The 20,164-nt window shown below is 42.8% G+C and overlaps 1 protein-coding gene across 6 annotated transcripts in view; it reads right to left on the reverse strand.

Moving 5' to 3' along the window:
- TACC1 (transforming acidic coiled-coil containing protein 1) overlaps positions 1-20,164 on the reverse strand; it is a 503,193-nt gene that overhangs the window by 311,387 nt on the left and 171,642 nt on the right. The window contains exon 1 of one of the 6 annotated variants that reach the window (XM_069214003.1): positions 1,511-1,614. The exons of the other annotated variants lie outside the window; for them this stretch is intronic. Coding sequence (XP_069070104.1) covers positions 1,511-1,521 — 11 coding nt within the window. The 5' untranslated portion in view covers positions 1,522-1,614. Of the gene's footprint in view, positions 1-1,510; positions 1,615-20,164 lie in introns of those variants that run through there. 6 annotated transcript variants of the gene reach the window in all.

Consider the following 20,164-nt stretch of genomic DNA (forward strand, 5'->3'; position numbering starts at 1 on the left):
AGCTCAGTTATTGGCTCTGGGTACCTAGGGTTCTTGGCGAACCTAAAACCCTGGTATATCCCTGTAACCAGATGTGTCCAGCAGACATAAAAGTGTAAAGCTTTCAAAAATCTGTCATATTTAGAAGTTACAGATAAAAACAGAGACACAAATGGCTGTTTTGTTTTTTCAACTCAATTTCAATATTTTTTTTATTTTGACTGTTAATTTCTTTGAGAAAACCTTGAAGGATCTACGCGAGCAACCCCTTGCTGAATTCAGAATTCTGTCTACTTTTATGCAATGTATAGCTTTTCAGGATCCACCATTGGTTTCACACGCATTTCTGCCACTAACTGGAAGGAGGTTAAAACCACAAAAAAAGTAAAAATAGGCTATGTCCCAGTAAAATGGCAAAACTATGTTGAAAAATGTGTTTTTCTATTTGAATCTGCTTGTTACTGAAAGCTGGGAAGGTGGTGAATTTAGCACAGCAAACAATTTGTTGATGCCATTTGCAGGGAAAAACAGGCACTTTCTTCTGCAGCACTTGTATCTCATTTTTCTTTAAAAAAAAAAACACACTTAGCTGTATTATGGTTAATTTATCGGTCCCCTCCAGAGGAATCCACAAACCTGGGTACCTTTAGAATCCCCAGGCTGTTTGGAAAAAAGATGCAACTTTGGCATGGGTAGCTTCTGCGGACAAACCGTTATCGGGCCTAAGCACAAACCATCCCAGATAGCCCAAAAAAGGCTTATCATGGGAACTGGGAGCCTTTGCAGGAAAAGGGTAAAGCTATATGAAACAGAACTACCCCAGGAGTTCAAGGCTCACGGTGGTACGCTGAGCGATGCTAGGTCTGCTCGAGTTATTGGCCAGCGACATACCATTACTTGCTCCTCGTGCCTTTAACCCACTAAAGCTACGTAAATCAGCCAACTTTAACTAAATTCCCATCCGTTATCTCCGGACCTCCCAAAGTTAGGCAGGGCAATTAATTGTCTTGGATGTAGCAGGTATAAACAAAACACTACAAACTTATATTATGTACCCGATTTCAGGAGTATTAGTTCTAATGGACCATATGCAATGAGTGAAACTCGGACTTGCACTCATCTGCACGAGAAATGACGCTATGCCGTCAGCACACTTAGGCCCTTATTTATACTTTTTTAGCACCGCATTTGCGTCAAAAAGCGACGCAAATGCGGCGCTAAAAAAGTATAAATATGGGCCCAAGTTTCCAACCATGGGCTTGCATTTAAGAACTCGGAGAATTCTGGCAGCTGCAATCGGATTGCTATATCTCATTAAGGAGGGAAATCCCACGACTGAAAAAAAGTAGAGTCGCTGTGGCGTGGTGTCAGCTAGTAACCCTAGTAGGTATTTCCACCCGTTAACCCGCAGACTTTGTAAACAATTTACACAAGGGTTTACTAATAATGTCCAACAGCTGCCTACACGTTTCTCCGCAGCCACCTTTGCGTGTCTGTTATCGCAGGGAGCGTTGTTTTTGTTATGCCTTACCTGAGTTCCATCTTGGGGACTCAGCTGAGGGGAAGCTTCCTCCTCCCGTCCACACCGGGTCTTCTGTTCTTCACATTGCCGTCCTTAAAGAAACCGACTTTGATACTAAGCAGTCGGGTGTTTATAGCCGAGTCTTGTTTCTCCATACTGATTACTGTACTGGTTAAAGAGATGGCAGACAAGTATTCTGGGACTCGTAGTCTCCGGCTGTAGAATAAATCTGCTCTTTAAAAAGGCACACACCACCGCTATACATACAACCTGCTACTGTAATCATTATTTGCCCTTCCAGAGGCCTGCACTGTAGATAAGCAATGGGAAACTTGGAGCCTCTCTTTATACTCTGTACAACATAAGATCAACCTACTATGTTCAGAACTGCTTTTAAGCATTCCGGTAAATGTAGTCTCCCTCAAGGCTACTTGTTTAACAGACTGACAACAGAGCTACGCCTTCTGGCGCGAGCACCCAATTCTCTGTTCTCTTTAGAATTCCTACTCTTTCGTGAATATTAGAGTGACCAGAGTTTCTAAACCGAAAACTGGGAAAATCCATCAACACGAAAGTAGGGCTATGTTGATAGCTCCCTTCCACATAGGCCTTGGTTATAACCTAAGCAGTGTGAAATGTCCTCATGCTTTTATTTCTTTCTGCTTACTTATAATTTCTTTGTTTTTTTCCCGAGTTAGTTTTACCTAGTGTAGGAGAACCAGATATGCTATTACTTTTCGGTAAAAACAGGAAAAAAACATCCATGAAACTTTCCCTGCAGCAGCAAAGTCATATTTCACTTTTCTCCTGCTTCCCCTAACTCACCCTCCACCAGGTCCACACACGCCTTTGCAACTTGCTCAGAGCAGATGGTAAATATATGCGATAAAATCCCAAGGGGTTTTAATCGCACTTGCCTGATACCGGTGCAAATTACCGCTCTGTAACAGCAACATCGCATGTGATTTTATCCGTACTATGCAATCAATGATCTGGTCTTTTTCTACAATAGCACAAAAGCTAGAAAGAATGTTACATACATATGATGATAATTCTAATAGCGATACTCACTGCACAACTTTAGACAGCCATTTTTGTGGTACTCATGGAGGACATTAAATACAAATGTTATGATCCATATTAAATACCCATTCAAGTCATGACAGGTTGTGGGTTGTGAATGTTCTAGTTCTTTTATTTTAGAGTCACACCAAATGTGCAGGTCACAGAAAGTTTTTGAAATTGTTTTTAAAATGATACGTGCCACAAAACTAAGGCATGCTGTGTAGTATGTACAGGAAAAGCTAAACTGCTACCCCTTCTCTCCAGATTAAGTTGAGAGAATCGAACGCTTGTTTTGGGAAATGAGAAGTTTATCTTTAAAAAACGTTATAAGAAGCATCACAAAAGAGGGCGTGATTTATGAACAGTATTTAAAGTACAGAGCTCTGATTGACTTGATTCCATTTTAAAACCGGGACATGTAATTACTTTGGAACAAGCTATCGGACATGCGTCCAAAAACGAGGCTGTCTTGGTAAATCAGGGGGGTCTTGTAACCCTAGTGAACATATTATACTTCAAAGAGCCAAACGCTCTAGTTAAGCAGTATTTTTATTTGCAGCCATATGAAGCTTAATCCAGAGACCAAAAATACCACAAAAAAACCTTTTATTTTATAGTCCTCCAGAATAAGGACTCTGATTAAAAAAAGGGATGCCACGTCACAGTGCATTGCATGGGGATTATGGTTTTGGGATTATGCTAGTAACTCTAGGGAGTGCTCTGAATTTGTGGTACCAGAACCAATTTAAGCCTGAAACATTTGATTCACTACTGTTGGAAATGGCCCTATCAAAAGGGTTACCACCAAACATTTTGACTTCCTCCTCCTACTTCTTTGATAGATTTTTGCTGTGTTGGCCTTAGGACTCTGTGCACTTTACCATTGCCAACCAGTGCTAAATTGCATGTCCTCACTCCCTAAAACATGGTTTGATTGGCATACACTTGATTGACCTATTTAATTTACATACAAGTCCCTTGTAGAGTGGTATACCATATAGACAGAGCCAATAAATGTAATACTACCAGTGGGCCTGCAGCACTTATTGTGCCACCCACTTAAGTAGCACCTTAAAACATGTCCCAGGCCTGCCATTGCAGCCTGAAGGCAGTGTCCCACTGCCATGTCGACTTGGCATTTAAAACCACTTGCCAAGCCTGAAACTCCCCCCTTTTTTTTTTTTTTTACAGATAAGTCACCCATAAGGTAGGCCTTAAGGAACACATAGGGCACGGTGCTGTGTAATTAAAAGGCAGGACAAAAACCTTTTAGTTTTATATGTGCTAGTTGTGGAAAACTCCCAAATGTGTTTTTCACTCGTGTGGGGCTACCCCTCTTATAGGGTAACATTGGGGATTCTTTATTAAAATAAGTAACTTGTAATTCCTAAACCAGAGGTGGTAGATGTATCATGTTTGGTATCTATGAACTTGTAATAATAAATCTTAGTTAATGGTAAAGTCGAATTTATCATCACAAGTTTGAAAATGCCACTTTTACAAATTTGACATGTTCCTGCCGTTAGCTCTCTGTGCCTGCAGCCTGCCTTAGGTCACATGACTGGGTGTAACTGACAGTTGAGACTTTGTGAATTCACCCCAGACAGTCACACAATAGGGGGATGAGCAGAGCCTGACTAGACCATTAACTGATTTATTGGGGGCAAGGTGCGGATCAAAGCATAGTCCCACTTGCAACTGAATAGGTTATGCTCTGCCACCACACAATAGGCTTACAGGCCCTATATTATCATTGTAGCCAGCTACAAGCCAGGGCAGGGGAGGCAGGAAATTCCTGGAACTTCAGAGAACCTTTCTGGAAACTTCACCCAGTTTCTAGGAACAGGGCACTAAAGTATAAAAAAATAGGGCTCTCAGACATGCTCCTCAGTTCACTACTGGACCTGCAGAAGGACTATCAGAGGACTGCCTGCTGCTGTGACCCGCTATGCACTCTGCCAGACTGCTGTACCTGGAAGGACTGCTTAGCTGCCTGGAATCTGCTTGGAATCTTCAGAGGCCAGCCCTGCTTTAGAGCCCTGCATTCCCACCTGCACCCAGGACTTCAGAAGTGACTTGAAGGGATAGTTTAGCTGGTCTCCTGTTCTAAGCCACAGGGACATAACAGACTCCCACCATCTTAGACCTGCACCTGGAATATGCCTGCGTCTTGAACCCCCAAGAGGTCTTGGTCCATTTTTGGACCCTTGGTTGTGGTGCTAAATGTGCCCATTTCCTAAAACTATGGACTTGCTATTTTGAACTTTAAACTTTAAAAATTCAGAACTCTGGTCCTACTAATTGGATTTTCATGGGTTTGGTGTCAAATAACTTATTAAAATGTTCTCTATTTTTTTAAATTGTTTTAGGATTTGTATTGTATTGTTTCCACTTTGTTGCTGTTTGTGTACTGCATAAATACTTAACACATTGCCTCTAAGTTTAGCCTGATTGCTTTTTGTGCCAAGCTACCCAGGGTTAAGTACAGGTTAATTTAATGACTTTTGTGGTTCACCCAGCAAGGGATTATGACTATTGTTTGATCAGGTCTCACACCCAAGTCAACCAACAACCCACTTTCTCACACTTACACTTACACTCTGGCCTACTGGACACAAGATTCGCTGGATGAAAAGTTCCCCAATGGTGTCCTTGAATGAATGGCTCCAGATAGACAATCTCAACTAGCGTGTTGAACTCTATCCTTCCCGTACTCCATTCTCATTGAAGACATACAACTATCTCGCTTCTTGGAGGACAACAGCCTACTCACATCTCCCAGTCTGGCTTCCACAAGAACCACAGCACTGAGACCGCCCTTATCGCTTGCACCGATGACATCAGGAGCAGGCTCAACAAAGGTGAAACCGTTTCCCTCATCCTCCTTGACCTTTCCGCAGCCTTCAACATAGTCTGTCACCACACCCTTCACACACGCCTCCACAATGCCGGAATCGACCACAGAGCCCTGGATTGGCTAACATCCTTCCTCTCTGGAAGAACCTAAAAAGTCCACCTCCTCCATTCCTGTCTAAAGCCACCAAGACAATCTGCGGAGTCCACCAGGTATCCTCACTCCGCCCCACCCTCTTCAATGTCTACATGGCACCGCTCGCCAACATCGTTCGATTCCATGGCCTCAACATAGTCTCCTACGCAGATGACACAGGTGAAACCGTTTCCCTCATCCTCCTTGACCTTTCCGCAGCCTTCAACACAGTCTGTCACCACACCCTTCACACACGCCTCCACACTGCCGGAATCGACCATAGAGCCCTGGATTGGCTAACATCCTTCCTCTCTGGAAAAACCTAAAAAGTCCACCTCCCCCATTCCTGTCTAAAGCCACCAAGACAATCTGCGGAGTCCACCAGGTATCCTCACTCCGCCCCACCCTCTTCAATGTCTACATGGCACCGCTCGCCAACATCGTTCGATTTCATGGCCTCAACATAGTCTCCTACGCAGATGACACTCACCTCATCCTCCCCCTCACAAAGGACCCCACAACCTCTAAGACCAACCTCCACATCGGACTTCACGCCATCGCCAACTGGATGGAAGCAAGCCGCCTCAAACTGAACTTGGAGAAGACCAAGATCATCATCTTCGGCTCCAACAGATCAGCATGGGATGACTCCTAGTGGCCTGCCACTCTGGGATCCAATGCCCACCGCCCACCACCCACGCACGCAACCTCGGCTTCATACTGGACTCGTCGCTCTCTATGACCCAGCAAGTCAACGTCCTCTCATCCTCATGTTTTAACTCCCTTGCATGCTTCGCAAGACCTTCAGATGGATCCCCATTGAAACCAGAAGAACGGTCACCCACGCCCTCGTCAACAACATACTGGACTACGGCAACGCCCTCTACACGGGAACCACAGCCAAGCTCCAGAGGAAACTCCAGCACATTTAGGAACGCCTCAGCACGACTCATCCTCGGCCTCCCTCGCCACAAACACATCTCAGCTCACCTCAGAGACCTCCACTGGCTACCCGTCAACAAAAGGATCATCTTCAAACTCCTGATCCATGCTCACGAAGCTCTCCATGACGCCGGACCTACCTACCTCAACGAGCATCTCAACTTCATCATCCCAACACGCCAGCTCTGCTCTGCCAACCTCGCTCTCGCAATCGTCCCCTGCATCCACTGGGTAACAACCGGCGGCAGATCCTTCTCCCACCTTGCCTCCAAAACCTGGAACTCCCTCCCCGTCAACCTACACCTGACCAGGACCTCCTGACCTTCAGGAAGCGCCTTAAGACCTGGCTCTTCGATCAGTAGCACCCCCCCCCCTGTGCCTTGAGACCCTTCCGGGTGAGTAGCGCCCTTAACAAATTACTGATTGATTGATCTGCTTGGTAAAGCACCAAGGAGCAGAGTATAGATCAAGTAGAAGGGACTTGAAGCTGAACACTTCTCCCGGTCAGAGAAATTGCAGGTAGTTCCTGTGCTCTTGACATATTGACAATGTCAAGTAGGTGTCTTTTAAAGCCAGATTCACCAAGTCCCCTGAAATAAAGATGCCCATCAGGCATGATAGTCTATATTTTGAAATGGCAGTATAGAAGAAATTAGTTAAGCGGCCTCAAATGTATTATTGGTGGATATTTTTTGTGTTTCTTCTGCACTAGGAAGATATTGCTGATAAAACCTTTGTGGTGTAAGAAACATGGTTCTATAACCTCCTTCTGCAACAAATCCTGTATCTCTGTGGTAATGGAACCACAACCTTACTTAGAAAAATGCTTTGGCAAAGGCCATCTGGTATGTTTAGGGGTTGCATACAATTCTATTTGACACCCTCTCCCCGTCTTCAATACCCATGGGTCTCTTGATACTATACCCCTCTGAGTAAAAAGGGCAACCCTGCCTCCCAGTATCACAAGGGCAGCGGATACAACACTGAGCTTGAGCTCCCCCACCCTCTGCTTAGCCTCTGCTAATGACAAAGCATGAATGATTGTGCCTTATGCATAGAGGTAAAGGTACCACCTAATTTCTTTTTTAAATTCACTCCCAAACAGGGATGCTGGAAAATTGGTCCCTACATTTGAGCATGCCAGCTCTCCAAGTTTCAGATCAATATGCATCAACAGTTCTTGCATCTTCCAAAACTAAGTCCTATATTTGTCTTCCCAAGAAAGCAGATTGCACATGTCCGGCAAAAGCAGAAATTGTTTCTGGTGCCAACTGACCCCCTGACTTCTTTGCCTCTTCAGCAGCACACAAAATATGGAAAACAGGACCCAGGATATCCAAAAATGTACTCTGGAATGTGTGCCATTCCCTAGCCACACCTTTTCTAGGGCTCTTCCCACCTTTGCTTAAAAATGTAACAATTTTAGCATCCACCCTGGAATTATGGCTGATTTCTTAGATATTATCGGCCTTAGGAACTACGCCTCCCTTTTAGGTGTTACATCCATGAACACTGAACTTCTTATCCTGAAGTTAATATATTCATTTATAAATGGCGGAGGGGCCCATTCTGCTGAATTTGGATGCTGAATAAGCCCAGGCTCAAGCGCATAGGAGCACATCCCTCGTCCAAAATTCCCATTCATTTTCAGGGCATTAGTACCACCATCATCATTGTAATGACTGTTGGTGTCATATTAATCAGCAAACTTCTGTGTACATAAATCATCATAGGGCCTATTACCTGGGGCTCCCCTATATCCCATCACAGTGTTTTGCTACTTAAACATCGTCATTATCTTTCCGTAGAAGTGAATTACCACCAAACTCAACTCTCTCAGACCCATGAGGGGAAACATACTTTTTCTTCATCATCATTATTATTTTTTTAAACAGCTACATAATCCTACTAGCTTGGTTTGTGAGATTGCAATTTGCAGGAATTGACAAAAGGCTAGTAATAGCATTCACCGAGGGTTCTCTTATATCAGTGGCCAAACTTCGAATTGATGAAGAGGCTACTATTTGAATGGATGGAAAAACGGAATTGTCTGAAAGAAAAAAAAAATCACAAAGGTTTTTCTTAAAAACCTCATCCTCATTACTACCACTGCTGTACCTATTTTAATCAATAAGCAACAAGGATTTAAACCCTACGAAATGTTGTGCCTTTATATGACATACAGATAAGGCAACTGTTGCCTAAACACTTTCCCGGGCAAGTGTATGCCCTGCAACAAATAGTGTATCTAATTGAGAAATAAAAGTAGGTAAAACTCCCCCAGCAGTCCTGCACTGCTACAATGTAATTATTCACACGTGAGCCCAGAATGCAGGCGCACATGTAAATTTGAATAAACAAATCAGCAGCCTTGCCCTGGAACAACTAACAATTTCACACAAGCCCTGAAATCAAACACCCCTGTGAAACTGACCTAAAAACAGAAATCAAAAACTTCAGTTTAAATAACAAATACATTTATAATAAATCCCAATCCAATGCTTGCTAAAAGCATGTTATAATGCACTTATCTACAGGAGCAAAAAAGAGGAAGTGATGCATGGATTGCTGGAATGTATAGGTGGGGATACGCTTCGTTTGTGTTAATACAATCCTGCACAGGAAACCAGGATTATGGGACCTGTAGTGCTCTCATGTGATGTACAAAATAATGCAAGAAGAAAGACTGCATAATAGAGCCTCCTGTCTTCTAATAAAATTATGTAATTTGTAACTATTGAACAGCCCTGAACCGAAGGACAGCCAACTAAGACTAGAATAAAAAAAAAAAAAAATAGGCCAAACTGAATCCCAAATTATCAATAAAAGCCCCCTATTTGTGGGACATACAACCTTACAACGCCGTAAATTAAAAAAAATATATAGGCATATTGTGAGCCAAAGTGAAACGTGAGTCGGCTAACCATTGTTGAGAATAAAGTGGATACAACCATCTACTTCTACACAGATGTTTCTTTTACTTGAAATTAATTCACTTGTTATAGTGTCATACGAATGAAAGGTCCACGAATACGATAAACTTTTAAAGGGTCACGGTGTGGTGAGGCCAGTGTTGTCACCAATGCCTGAGCAATTTAAGAAAAGATTGCAGAAAGCCCTAATTGGTTTGACAATTATGTGGTTTGCCATGCTGCAAGTAAATTGAGGTTTATAAGCACTGCATCCAGCAGTCAGTCATAGAAGGAAAAAATGTATTCAGAATACTAAGCAGCAGATTACATTAATTATATGTGGTCTCATAAGGCAATCAGGCTGGTTTGTTTTGTGCTTGGAATGACGTGTGACTGGTGTCACTAGTTTTGGAAATGTGTTGGATGCACGTGACTGTTCTTTGTCATACTTGAGAAGCAGGGGGTGAGTTAAATTACACTGTTAGGCATGTGGGATGTCCTGCAGGAATGTTGTTGGTTTTCTAAACTTCAAATGATATGAGGCACCATATGCAGTTTATCAAGGCTGTGGAAGTACCAAGCAACAAGCCCAGTTGGTTAATAAGACATTTTATATTTTGTGACGGATGTTTACTTGGTTTATTAAGTATAGCATATGGATCTTTGAGCAAATTTGTTTTCTTACACTACTAGGGCCCTGGTCGACAGACACAAATTTCTAAGTGCATAGAAAGTTTTGTGGTAGGGACAGTAGGTCGGTCTGTGATGCCTAGGGGTAGGTGTAGTTGGTTTTGTTATGTCTGCGCTGCCATATTGCCCCAGGTGCCAGCACAAGCGCAGACCGCTGTCCCACACATTATTCTGTGCTAGTGTGGATCTAGGCATTGTGATGGCATAGAGCACAAAATGCCTACCATGCTTCCGATTCCCTGGTCCCTAGTACTATGCTGGAGCATAGTGCACACTGTAGACAAATGTGCCACTCAGAAGTGAAGAACTGGAGAACTTTTCTTTCGCTTTTTACTGCACTGTCACTCGTTTAATCCACATCCTGTGATAATCCTTAGTTTCCGCCTTTTCTTGTCTTGCACTGTGAGCCACCTAGAATGTCAAAGCTCCAACTCAGCATGTCTACACTGCTTCTCTGAAATACGCATTAATTTGACCAGATGTTGCCTGCCCTGCTTCTCTTTTTGGGGAAAGCCAAGGAAGATGTGCCCACCTGTGGTTTGCAGAGTTATGGATTTGTGATATGACACCTTTAAATAGGTACTGGCTTCCCACTGCCTCATCTATCCAGAATTGGATAAACATAGACCAGTTGTTTTTACTTATCTGGACTCTGGATGAACTTGTCTCTGTCTAGACACTATGAATGGGTGATTTGTTTTGGTAGAGCAAATTTACTAATCAAAATTAATATTCATTTTCCTGTGTTTAAGTTAGCATAGCCAGACCTCGAACTGACAATATTAGTTCACAGACTGCCTGAACTGACATGTTTTAATCTTCATGTTTAAAAGACATGCTGATGTTCTTTTTAATTTAAAGAAAATAGAAATATGATCTATGTTGTGGAGCTGGCTGAAAAAGAAATGTAATTTCCATCATAGCACCAGACATGTAATTTCCAGCACCAGACGGAGCTATGTGTAAATGTGTTTTTCTGTCAAATGGGATGGTCCATATGGCATTTGAAGCTAAAAAGTGTCTTCAACGGAACACTGCAAAAAAAACAAAAAAAAAACAAGCATTTGCAATGCAATGGGTCTCGCATTACATTGAGTTAGAGCTATTAGCATTGTAAACTCCTAACCGGACGTTTCTTGCCACATTAAATGAAGAAAAAAAAGTGTGCAATCACGCATTGTAAAACACAGCGCGGTAGTGCTGCGAAATAAAGAGAAAAAGTAGTCCAGAAACCATACGGAAAATATGGGCCTCATATATTTCTAGTAGTTTACCGGAGGTCTCGAGGAGGGCTAAACACCGGAAAAGGCATGACGTATGCATGCCTTTTACGAATGAAAACAAGCAGATTTTAAAAGGCAAGCCCACGAACCAATGAAAGTGACTGACATAACATGGGCGTGGTTAAAATCCCCCTAAAGAGAGATTATAAGAGGGGCATAGCGCTTTGTGCGCGCCCCTAAAAAATGTGTGACAAAAGGCTAAGCTGGTTTATGTCCAAGCAGTAAGGTCTGCCTGTTACACGAAACGCAACTGAGAATAATGGTGATTTCAGCAGGTGCCACAATCTGTGACACCTACAGGTAACAGCCTCCAAAGCGTGTGAGGATCACAAGCTCTATTCTAATGCCAGTCAGATAAATGTGGTGGATTATTGCATATGCTGCTGAGGGTGAAAGAATTAGAGAGCGAGATAGAAGATGTCACTTTTAACTGTGAATACCGGAGCCTTGGCTGTTTTGTGGGAAATTTATTTTAGTGCCCTAAATCATTAATACATCATTTTCTAAAGCTACAATGGGTTCTTCGATGAAACATAATAAATATAGCATCAGGTAATGTCTCATTCAGTGGCATCACGTCTGTGGAAAAGTTGAATCCTCGGCCTGGAAACTAGGTTGGATTCAGGCTGCATGGGGTAGGATACTTCTAATGTGAGGTGGGACAAAGCAAAATATCAAGCAAACACATGACTGGCTACAAACTCAGGGGTATCCTGTTCAGAAGTTCCATGTGATTTAAAAAAATATATATTTTCTGGAGATCAAATTGCTTGAGAGGGTAGAGCCTGGAGAAAAAGTCTGGCGGGTGCCCTCTAAAAGTGGATCCCGTTCAGCACTGTGTCTTCAATGTGCAGAGATCCATCTTAATTGGCCTTTGAGTTAGGTTTTTGAACTTTCGAGGAGTCCAAGAACTTCTTGGGTGTCCTGTAAGAAGTAGAATCAATAACCCTTATGATAAGGCACCTCTTGTTTTAAAAATGATTCTTTATTCAGATTTAAAAAAACAATAATAGAGTGAAGGCAGCCTTCCCTTTTCCAGATCCTCCATGGAACTATTCATATTGAGGACAAAGTAATAGGGGGTCTCCTTACTGGGAATAATTAAGCCAGCCCGTGTAGGTGCAGTGCATTCTTCACAAAGATATCTACCAAGATTGTACCAATCTTTTATCCCTTTGTGTCTCTGAAAGACGTGTAGGCATTTGAGACAGAGCCCTTTTCTCAGTAATACATACTCGGTTGCAGATCAAGTAGATACACCTTTTAACCACCCTATCAGAGACACAGGTTTCTTGGGGTGTGAATTAACTTCAACATATAGAAATGCCTAACCTTCATACATCTCAACTTACAATACATCAACTGATTCTGGATATAAATACCCCCATCTATTTGCACTGCCCTGTCGCAGTGCCAAGGTTCCATTATATACTGCATATGTTTTTTTTGGACACAGTCATGTAGAGATGGGAATCATTAGGACTGCAACAGGAGTTAAAGCAAGAGAAGTCAGCCAGTCACATACATAGGAGCCCAACAAGACCAACATTTCTCCCACGGTGCAACTGAGCATATTGTTTTGGAACAGAGACTCATTGAACACTGGTGGAGGAAGGGTGCAACCTCCTAACCATGGAGATCAGCCAAATCACTTCTAGAAGTCAATATGGTGACAAAACTCAAAGCTGCCCTCACAGCCTTCATCCAAAACTGAATTTTGTCCCAAAATCTGTACTGTTGCTAGACTGCTAAGGGCCAGCTAGCTCTGGAAACCTCCCACCCACAGCCCCCCGTTCAAGTCTGCATGTGTGCATATTGTCTACATGGGCAAAAAGGGAACTTATTTCAAGGTATGCTTTGCTCTTAGGTGCTACTTCTGTCCTTATATGAAAAATGAACAGAGATACTTCAGTAAATGATCAAGGAATACTTCAAACATTTGCTAAAGAGAGAATGCGACAAACGCATTCCGTCATTACAATGACAATTTAACATTAATTTACATTTTTTTCAATTTAAAAAAAAATACTTTTTTATGAATGAGTGCCGTTCCGTCTTGCCTGTAAACACTGAAGATCTAATGTAAGACTGGTGTTTTTTGCCTTTGGGGAAAACACAATAGTTTCAGTCAGGAGATTTTCCTGGTCTCTATGATGAGCCGATGGTGTGCTAGCATCTCTCTAGCTTCTTAGATACTGCCGCATCAGCAGCAAGTGAACTGGTGACGTTGAAGAAATCCCAATACAGGCTCTTTTTCAATCACAAATGGCAAAGGACATGGTGCACAGGTGGCTTAGCCAAACTGGAAGCATTTCTTTTTGCTAACGGGATTCAATAATGTGCTGGATTAGAGGAGGTGCCAGGAAGCACTGTAGGAGAATGTGTATACTTCATACTAGAAATAGTTAGCAAGTTCGTCCATGTGCAGTTTACATATCCTAATTTAATTCTGGCATAAATATTAGATTGCATTATCTTAATCCACGAATCACTGTCGCACACACGACGACATGCGTGAAAAAAAAAAGAATGGACGGTACGCTGCAATTGAAACCATGTATAAGCGGCGAAAAAAAGAGACCAAGGGGCAATGAAAGAAGAGAGGAGCGTGACGAGCAGTTGTTATACTCACTTGTGACTATGGCCTAAAAGAAGCGTCTGGAACTCACTTGACCATTTGTGTCATTTTTACCAACCTATGATTAAACTCGAGCTGAATCTATAAGAAAACTGAGGCTGCAAAAATGGGGAAAACTATTTACGAAAAAGTGATTAAGGTGAAACATACTATGTGAAAAATCTAAAGTTTTTTCTACATTGTATTGGAAATCGTAAAGAAACTGTTAAAATAAGTTTTCTTCATGTTGGAATTTATTCTCACAATCTTAATTCTATGCAAACCTTTGACATTTCTAATCATAGCAATGGCCCTAAACTAATACTCTACACCTTACCAAACCGAGAACTCTAAGCCCACATATATTTCCAGTGATTAATATTTTTTATCTTTATTCAGTTTAACCTTTATTTATGTTACTTTTGCTTTCTAAAATTGCTTCTTCATGTGCACATATTGGCATGGAAGGCACCTGCTGGTGGCTTATTGCCGCTGGATCGTCTAGACTCTAGAGCCTGGCGTGTGGTGTAGGTGCGATTTGTTGTGTCCTTCTCTGTATGATGCAGAATTACCTCCCCGACCCATCCCTGTATACAATACCAGGAGGATCTGTCCCTTCCTACCTTTGCGAAGTGATTGCACTAGAGTATCCTTACTAATAGGGAACGGAAGTCTTAAGGACCCGAAGTGTTTGAGACAGGATGCACGTGATCCTCCTCGTGATCAGTTAACTGCAATAGAGGGAACTGCATTGTTGGGCTATGAATGAGTTGGCCGCAGCCTTGAAATGGGCTGTATTTGGCTCTCACAAGGCTCATACAATGTGTCCCTCGTGGTATCTGGGAGAAACCTTTGGCTCATCCTTAATAGCTTAGCGCAGCTGTAAAGCAGTAAGGCCGTCGTAAAACTTGCACATGACATATGTGCAATAAATGTCCAAAACAACAATAAAGTTAAGAAATAAACAATTAAATGGTCAAAAACAAGATATTTAAAAGGACAATAGTTTGAAAAAATTTCAAAAACATATAGGAAACTGGATGCACAGAACAAAAGATATAGTGAAGTTGAATGTGTAGCAATGCATTCATACTGCTGATTTGCCAAAGGAAGATTGTGGACATTTGAGTATAAAAATTGGTACTTATTTTTACAGATCGCGTGTAGCTGAGGCTTGAGTATCTGTCCTTAGGAAACAAAACATTCAAACACACTCAAGCACAATAAATGAGAATTCACCACAAAATGTGCAACACAGGAAAGAATTTGGTGGACATCTTGCACTGTCTGGAGACACTAAACTGTGCAATTGTTAGAGACACATATTACACCTCCATCAGGAATTTCCAAGGTCTAACTGAGATGTGATCGTGCACAAGTTTCAGCGACATCTAAAAACAGATATAAGCAAATGGCAAAGGTGCCTACATACTGGAGTATTACGATGATATTAATATTGCATTATCTGCTATGCAACAGTTCTCTTCTCTTGCTCAACAGAGTAACTATGAGAGAACAAGGCTGAAATGTAATGCTACGTGTAAATGCGTGTGGAATACTCGCAGACAGTTTTAATTGTAATTTATTGATTGACTAATGTTTTAAGAAAAAAACGATGCTATTATGTGTGGTGATTTAATACTTTTTTGCAGTTTGTATACTTTATTGTTAACTAAGCCAAACATAAATGGGAACACACCACAGAATTTGCATTACAGGGAAGAATTTGTGGACATTTTACAGTGTCTGGAGACATTCAACAGTGCAATTTTTTGAGGCACATATCACACCTCCATCAGGCATTTCCAAGGTGGGACTGAGATGTGATCGCGAGACAGATGTCACTCATTTGTATCGAAATCAGTCCAGCCAAGGAAGAGTTTATTTCGATTAAGAGTAGAATAGTCAAGTATTGATTAACTTTTTAAGAAAAATTGGTGATTATGTGTGGTCATTTTGTAAGTTTTTTTCAGTTTGCATATGTTATTATAAACTAAGCCAAATGTAAAAAATCTGAATAAAAACAAAAAATAAAAAGACGGATGCCACTCCTTTGTGTCAAAATCAGTTCAAGCAAGAAGGAGTCGCTCCTATTAAGAGTACTACACTCCAGCGTCACATCCGGGCCAGACTTGACGAGTATACCAATAAAGGTTATTCCCTAATCTCTCTATTTACAAATTCCCTAGGTTTTAATTTTAAACCAGTTTGTCCCCCGAAGCCCATTTGAAGAAAAAACCCGGGTAGTTTGGCTCCAGATCAGGCAACAGTGAAAAATAAAACGCTTCCTCATTTCAAAATTTCAAGTTGCCTCTAGAATAGGCACACATGCTTTCTCGCACCGTGCTCTAAGTGGCCTCGCAGCTACCACCCATTATCACTAAAGGCTGCATCATGCTGTACCCTTTTTGATCAATATTTAATAAAATTATGACCACGTCTCTCCACACCTTGCTTCCTCTTCAGGCACACATCCAATTTAGGGTTAGGCGGTGTAACCTGCAAGATATCCGTCTTTGGTGACCCTCATTTTATCCACAGTTTAATGTCTCTCTTTCTGGAATTCCCAAAAAGTATGCAGCAGCATTGGCGAACATGGGGTTGAGCAACGTCTCGAGAGACACTCTCCATGGGCACCAAGAATATACATGTCACTCGGCCACACACGGTACCATTAGCAGGTTGGACTTATTATTGGTAACACACCGCTACTATACTACAGGAGGTGGTACACCTGACACAATATTTAGCTGACCATCCACCAGTTGCATGTCTATTCTAATGGAGGGGAAGCCGCCTAGCTCCCTACTCATGGAGATTCCCTTCTGATATTTTACAGGAACAGATGGGTAGGGAATTAATAGCGGAGTATCTGACAGGCTTTATTGAAATGAATTGGATGACCACCCAGAGACGCACAATGAAATGGGAGGTGCTGAAATCAGTTCTACGGGGGAGTTGTGTGGGTCTTTCTTGTGGGGTGCGATGCACACTACAACCTGAACTCCTTTGTCAGGAGGAAGCATTGGTGTCCTTAGAGGTGGATGGGTAGAGAGGAGAGTGGACAGGAAGGCAAAACGGAATACTGAGGCAACTGGCGGAACCTAGAAACTGGCTAGAGCATTATACATTGAAATCACACCGACAACCTGCTTCATTGGGAGGGAGACAGATTGCAAAAACTCTGGGTTTGGGTCTGGCTCCTTTGCCGTGAACTACTGTATATCCCAGTACTCCACCTTACAAATCTCCAGGGAGGTGCAGCACAAACACTAAGGGCCTGATTACAAGTCTGGCCATCTCAAGACTGCCAGCCTCATGTTGGCGGTCCGCCTGCCACATTAAGACCCCGGTGGTCCGACCACCAGGGAACTGCCATCTAGACCAGGATCTCAGACCAGACGAGATGACGGAGGCCTTGTCCGGGATACAGATTCTATGGTTGGGTACAGTGGCAGAGCTGAAACTAGACTCTGTCCTCACATTAGAAGAAGTTAGAGCAGCCATAAAGTTGCTTATTAGAGGAAAATGCCAAGAAATGATGGCTTCACAGCTGACTTTTATCAGGCTTACAGTACAGAGGTGACACCCACCTACTTGAGGTTTATGTAGAAGCACTAGCTAAGAAAGTGCTCCCAACATCAATGGGCGAGGGTACCATTGCAATGCTATTGAAACCAGGTGTTGTGGTATCAGACCCATCTTACTACCGTCCAATCATGATGATAAATATAGACAAGAAAATCCTGTGCAAATCCTCACAACCCGATTGGGACCAGAAACTGTCCGGTTGGTCTACCCACACTAGTGTGGGTTCATACCCAGGCGGAGCACTACAATGAATATTCAGCTATTAATGCATGTCCTGGATGAGGTGGTATCCATTGATATTGCCAAAGCGTTGGATACAGTGAACTGGAGGTATCTCCTGGCGGTGCTGGAGCTAATGGGGTTGGGCCTCTGGTTTAGAAATTTGGTGAGCTTGTTATACATAGAACGCATGGCTAGGGTCAGACTGGGTAAACTGTTCTGCCCCCCTGCAGGTTGGAAGAGGTACAAGGCAGGGGTGCCCATTGTCAGCCCTGTTTGTGATGGTTCTGAAGCCTCTGGCACTGAGGCTCCGACAGGACATGGGGAGGTGAGGAATTTGAGTGGACAGTGTGGACCATCTAATCTCTCACTCTATGTGGATGACACACTCTTCTAACTGGTGGCCCGAGAGCCTCACCGCCACTGCTTATGGGGCACCTAGATAACTCTGGGGCACTTCAGGACTGCAAATTAACATGACTAAATCTCTAATATTCCTGCTGGGCCGAATAGCGACACTACATCCCACCACACTGCCGGACTTGCACTTGCTTTGGGAAACTGATAATTTCTGCTACTTGTTAATAATGGCGGCCCACACGGTCCAGCAGCAGAACCAATACAATACTGATTGGGTAACAGAGGGACTAGCTAAGTCCGTTCAATTCTGGAATATACATCCTCTGTCCCTTATGGGACATGCAACTGTGGCAAAGATGGTGTTCTTGCCACACTGCCTATATACCTTGCAGCACTCCTTTGACACTGGGCAGTCTTTAAACATCTACACTTCTTATTGCCAACTTTGGTGTGGGCGGGAGGATACAGTAGGGAGACCTGTATTGCTTCACTTGCCCTTAGGTGATGGGGGTTAGCACGGCCTAATATGGAACTGTACTACTTAGCATCTCAGTTGGCACATGCAGCGCACTGGTTGTCTGCCGGGGACAACTGGGAAATGAATTTACTCAAGGATGACACACGGGAATGACCCTACTGCAGTTACTCCATAGGGTGGGAGAGGTGACCCCTCAGTGACATATCTAATCAATCATTCAGCATCACTATGGGAACGGACAGTGAAGGTGGTGCTGAGACTTGTCACCTTTGCACTAGAGTTTAATTTCTGGGATCTTCAAGTATTCAGTCACTTGACCTTTGCGGTTGACACCAAAACCTGGAGAAAGTGTGGGGGGGTGACACTGGGGGACCTTTACCCCAATGAGATGTTCATTACCTTTGGAGCGGCACAGGAAACCTTTAGTGTGGGTTGAGGACAGTTCTTATTATATGCAAGCATCGCGGACGTAGTGGAAGACACTTGGACCATGTACCTGGAAGTCCCAATGTCATCAGAATTGTTTAGGATGCTACTGGAATTTGGTAGAGAAAGGCATTTAGTTTCTCATTTATATAGAGCTATCATTATAGATATGCCATGGACCACATTTAGGGCTAGGGCGGTATGGGAGGAAGAACTAGGTACCCCACTAGAAGATGACCAATTGAAGGGCATTTGCACACTAGTCAAGTAGGGTACATAGAATGCACAGTTCAAGCTAGTACATTTTAAATACATACACCATACATATATCACCCCGGTGCTCCTCCATAGAATTGACCCTACCAAAACAGACAGATGCCACTGATGTCAGTGTGAACCCTCAACCTTCTTTTATTTAACCTGGTATTGCCCCCCAGTACATTCCTATTGCGTCTTAATGGTCTGGAGAATGGAGTGTGTTGAAGTTCTGGTGGTGGACCTGCAACCACCCACATGTCTATTGGGGGGTGTCAGGAAACAAAAGGGTAGGAAAATAGAATGGAAATATAAGCAACTGGCCCTGCGGCTAGTGAAACGGCAGGTTGCCATTTCATGGATGAGCCTGTTAGGACCCAGAGAACGGGAATGGATCAAAGATGTGAAGGAATGGGCAGTGGCAGAGGAAATCAGGCTTCGTAAGTGTAGGAGGGATGAACATGCAGAGAAGGATTTGCAAAAATGGAGGGGGATCCTTACAGGGCTCGAAGAGGTTCAGGAAACTTCTACAGATGATAGGCAGGACATTGGGAATTAGGGTTAAACAGGTGGCTAAAGATTAACAGGCGATCATTCCTACTGTAATGTTCTACAAACACTAATCCCTTTGTATGCAATTACTGCTGTTTTTAATGACATATATAAGATGGTGGCTCATTTGTTTGAACTCGTTAATGGTGGAGTGTTTATAATGTACTTACTAGTTAATAAATTCTAAAGAAAAGTATGCAGCAGCATTTCGGCCTTCTTGAGGAACAACTTGCCTATGGGCCTAGTACTACCCCCGACCACAGGTCTTCAGGAGGCCCTCATCT

This window comes from Pleurodeles waltl, chromosome 11, assembly GCF_031143425.1.
Source record: "Pleurodeles waltl isolate 20211129_DDA chromosome 11, aPleWal1.hap1.20221129, whole genome shotgun sequence".
NCBI lineage: Eukaryota > Metazoa > Chordata > Amphibia > Caudata > Salamandridae > Pleurodeles > Pleurodeles waltl.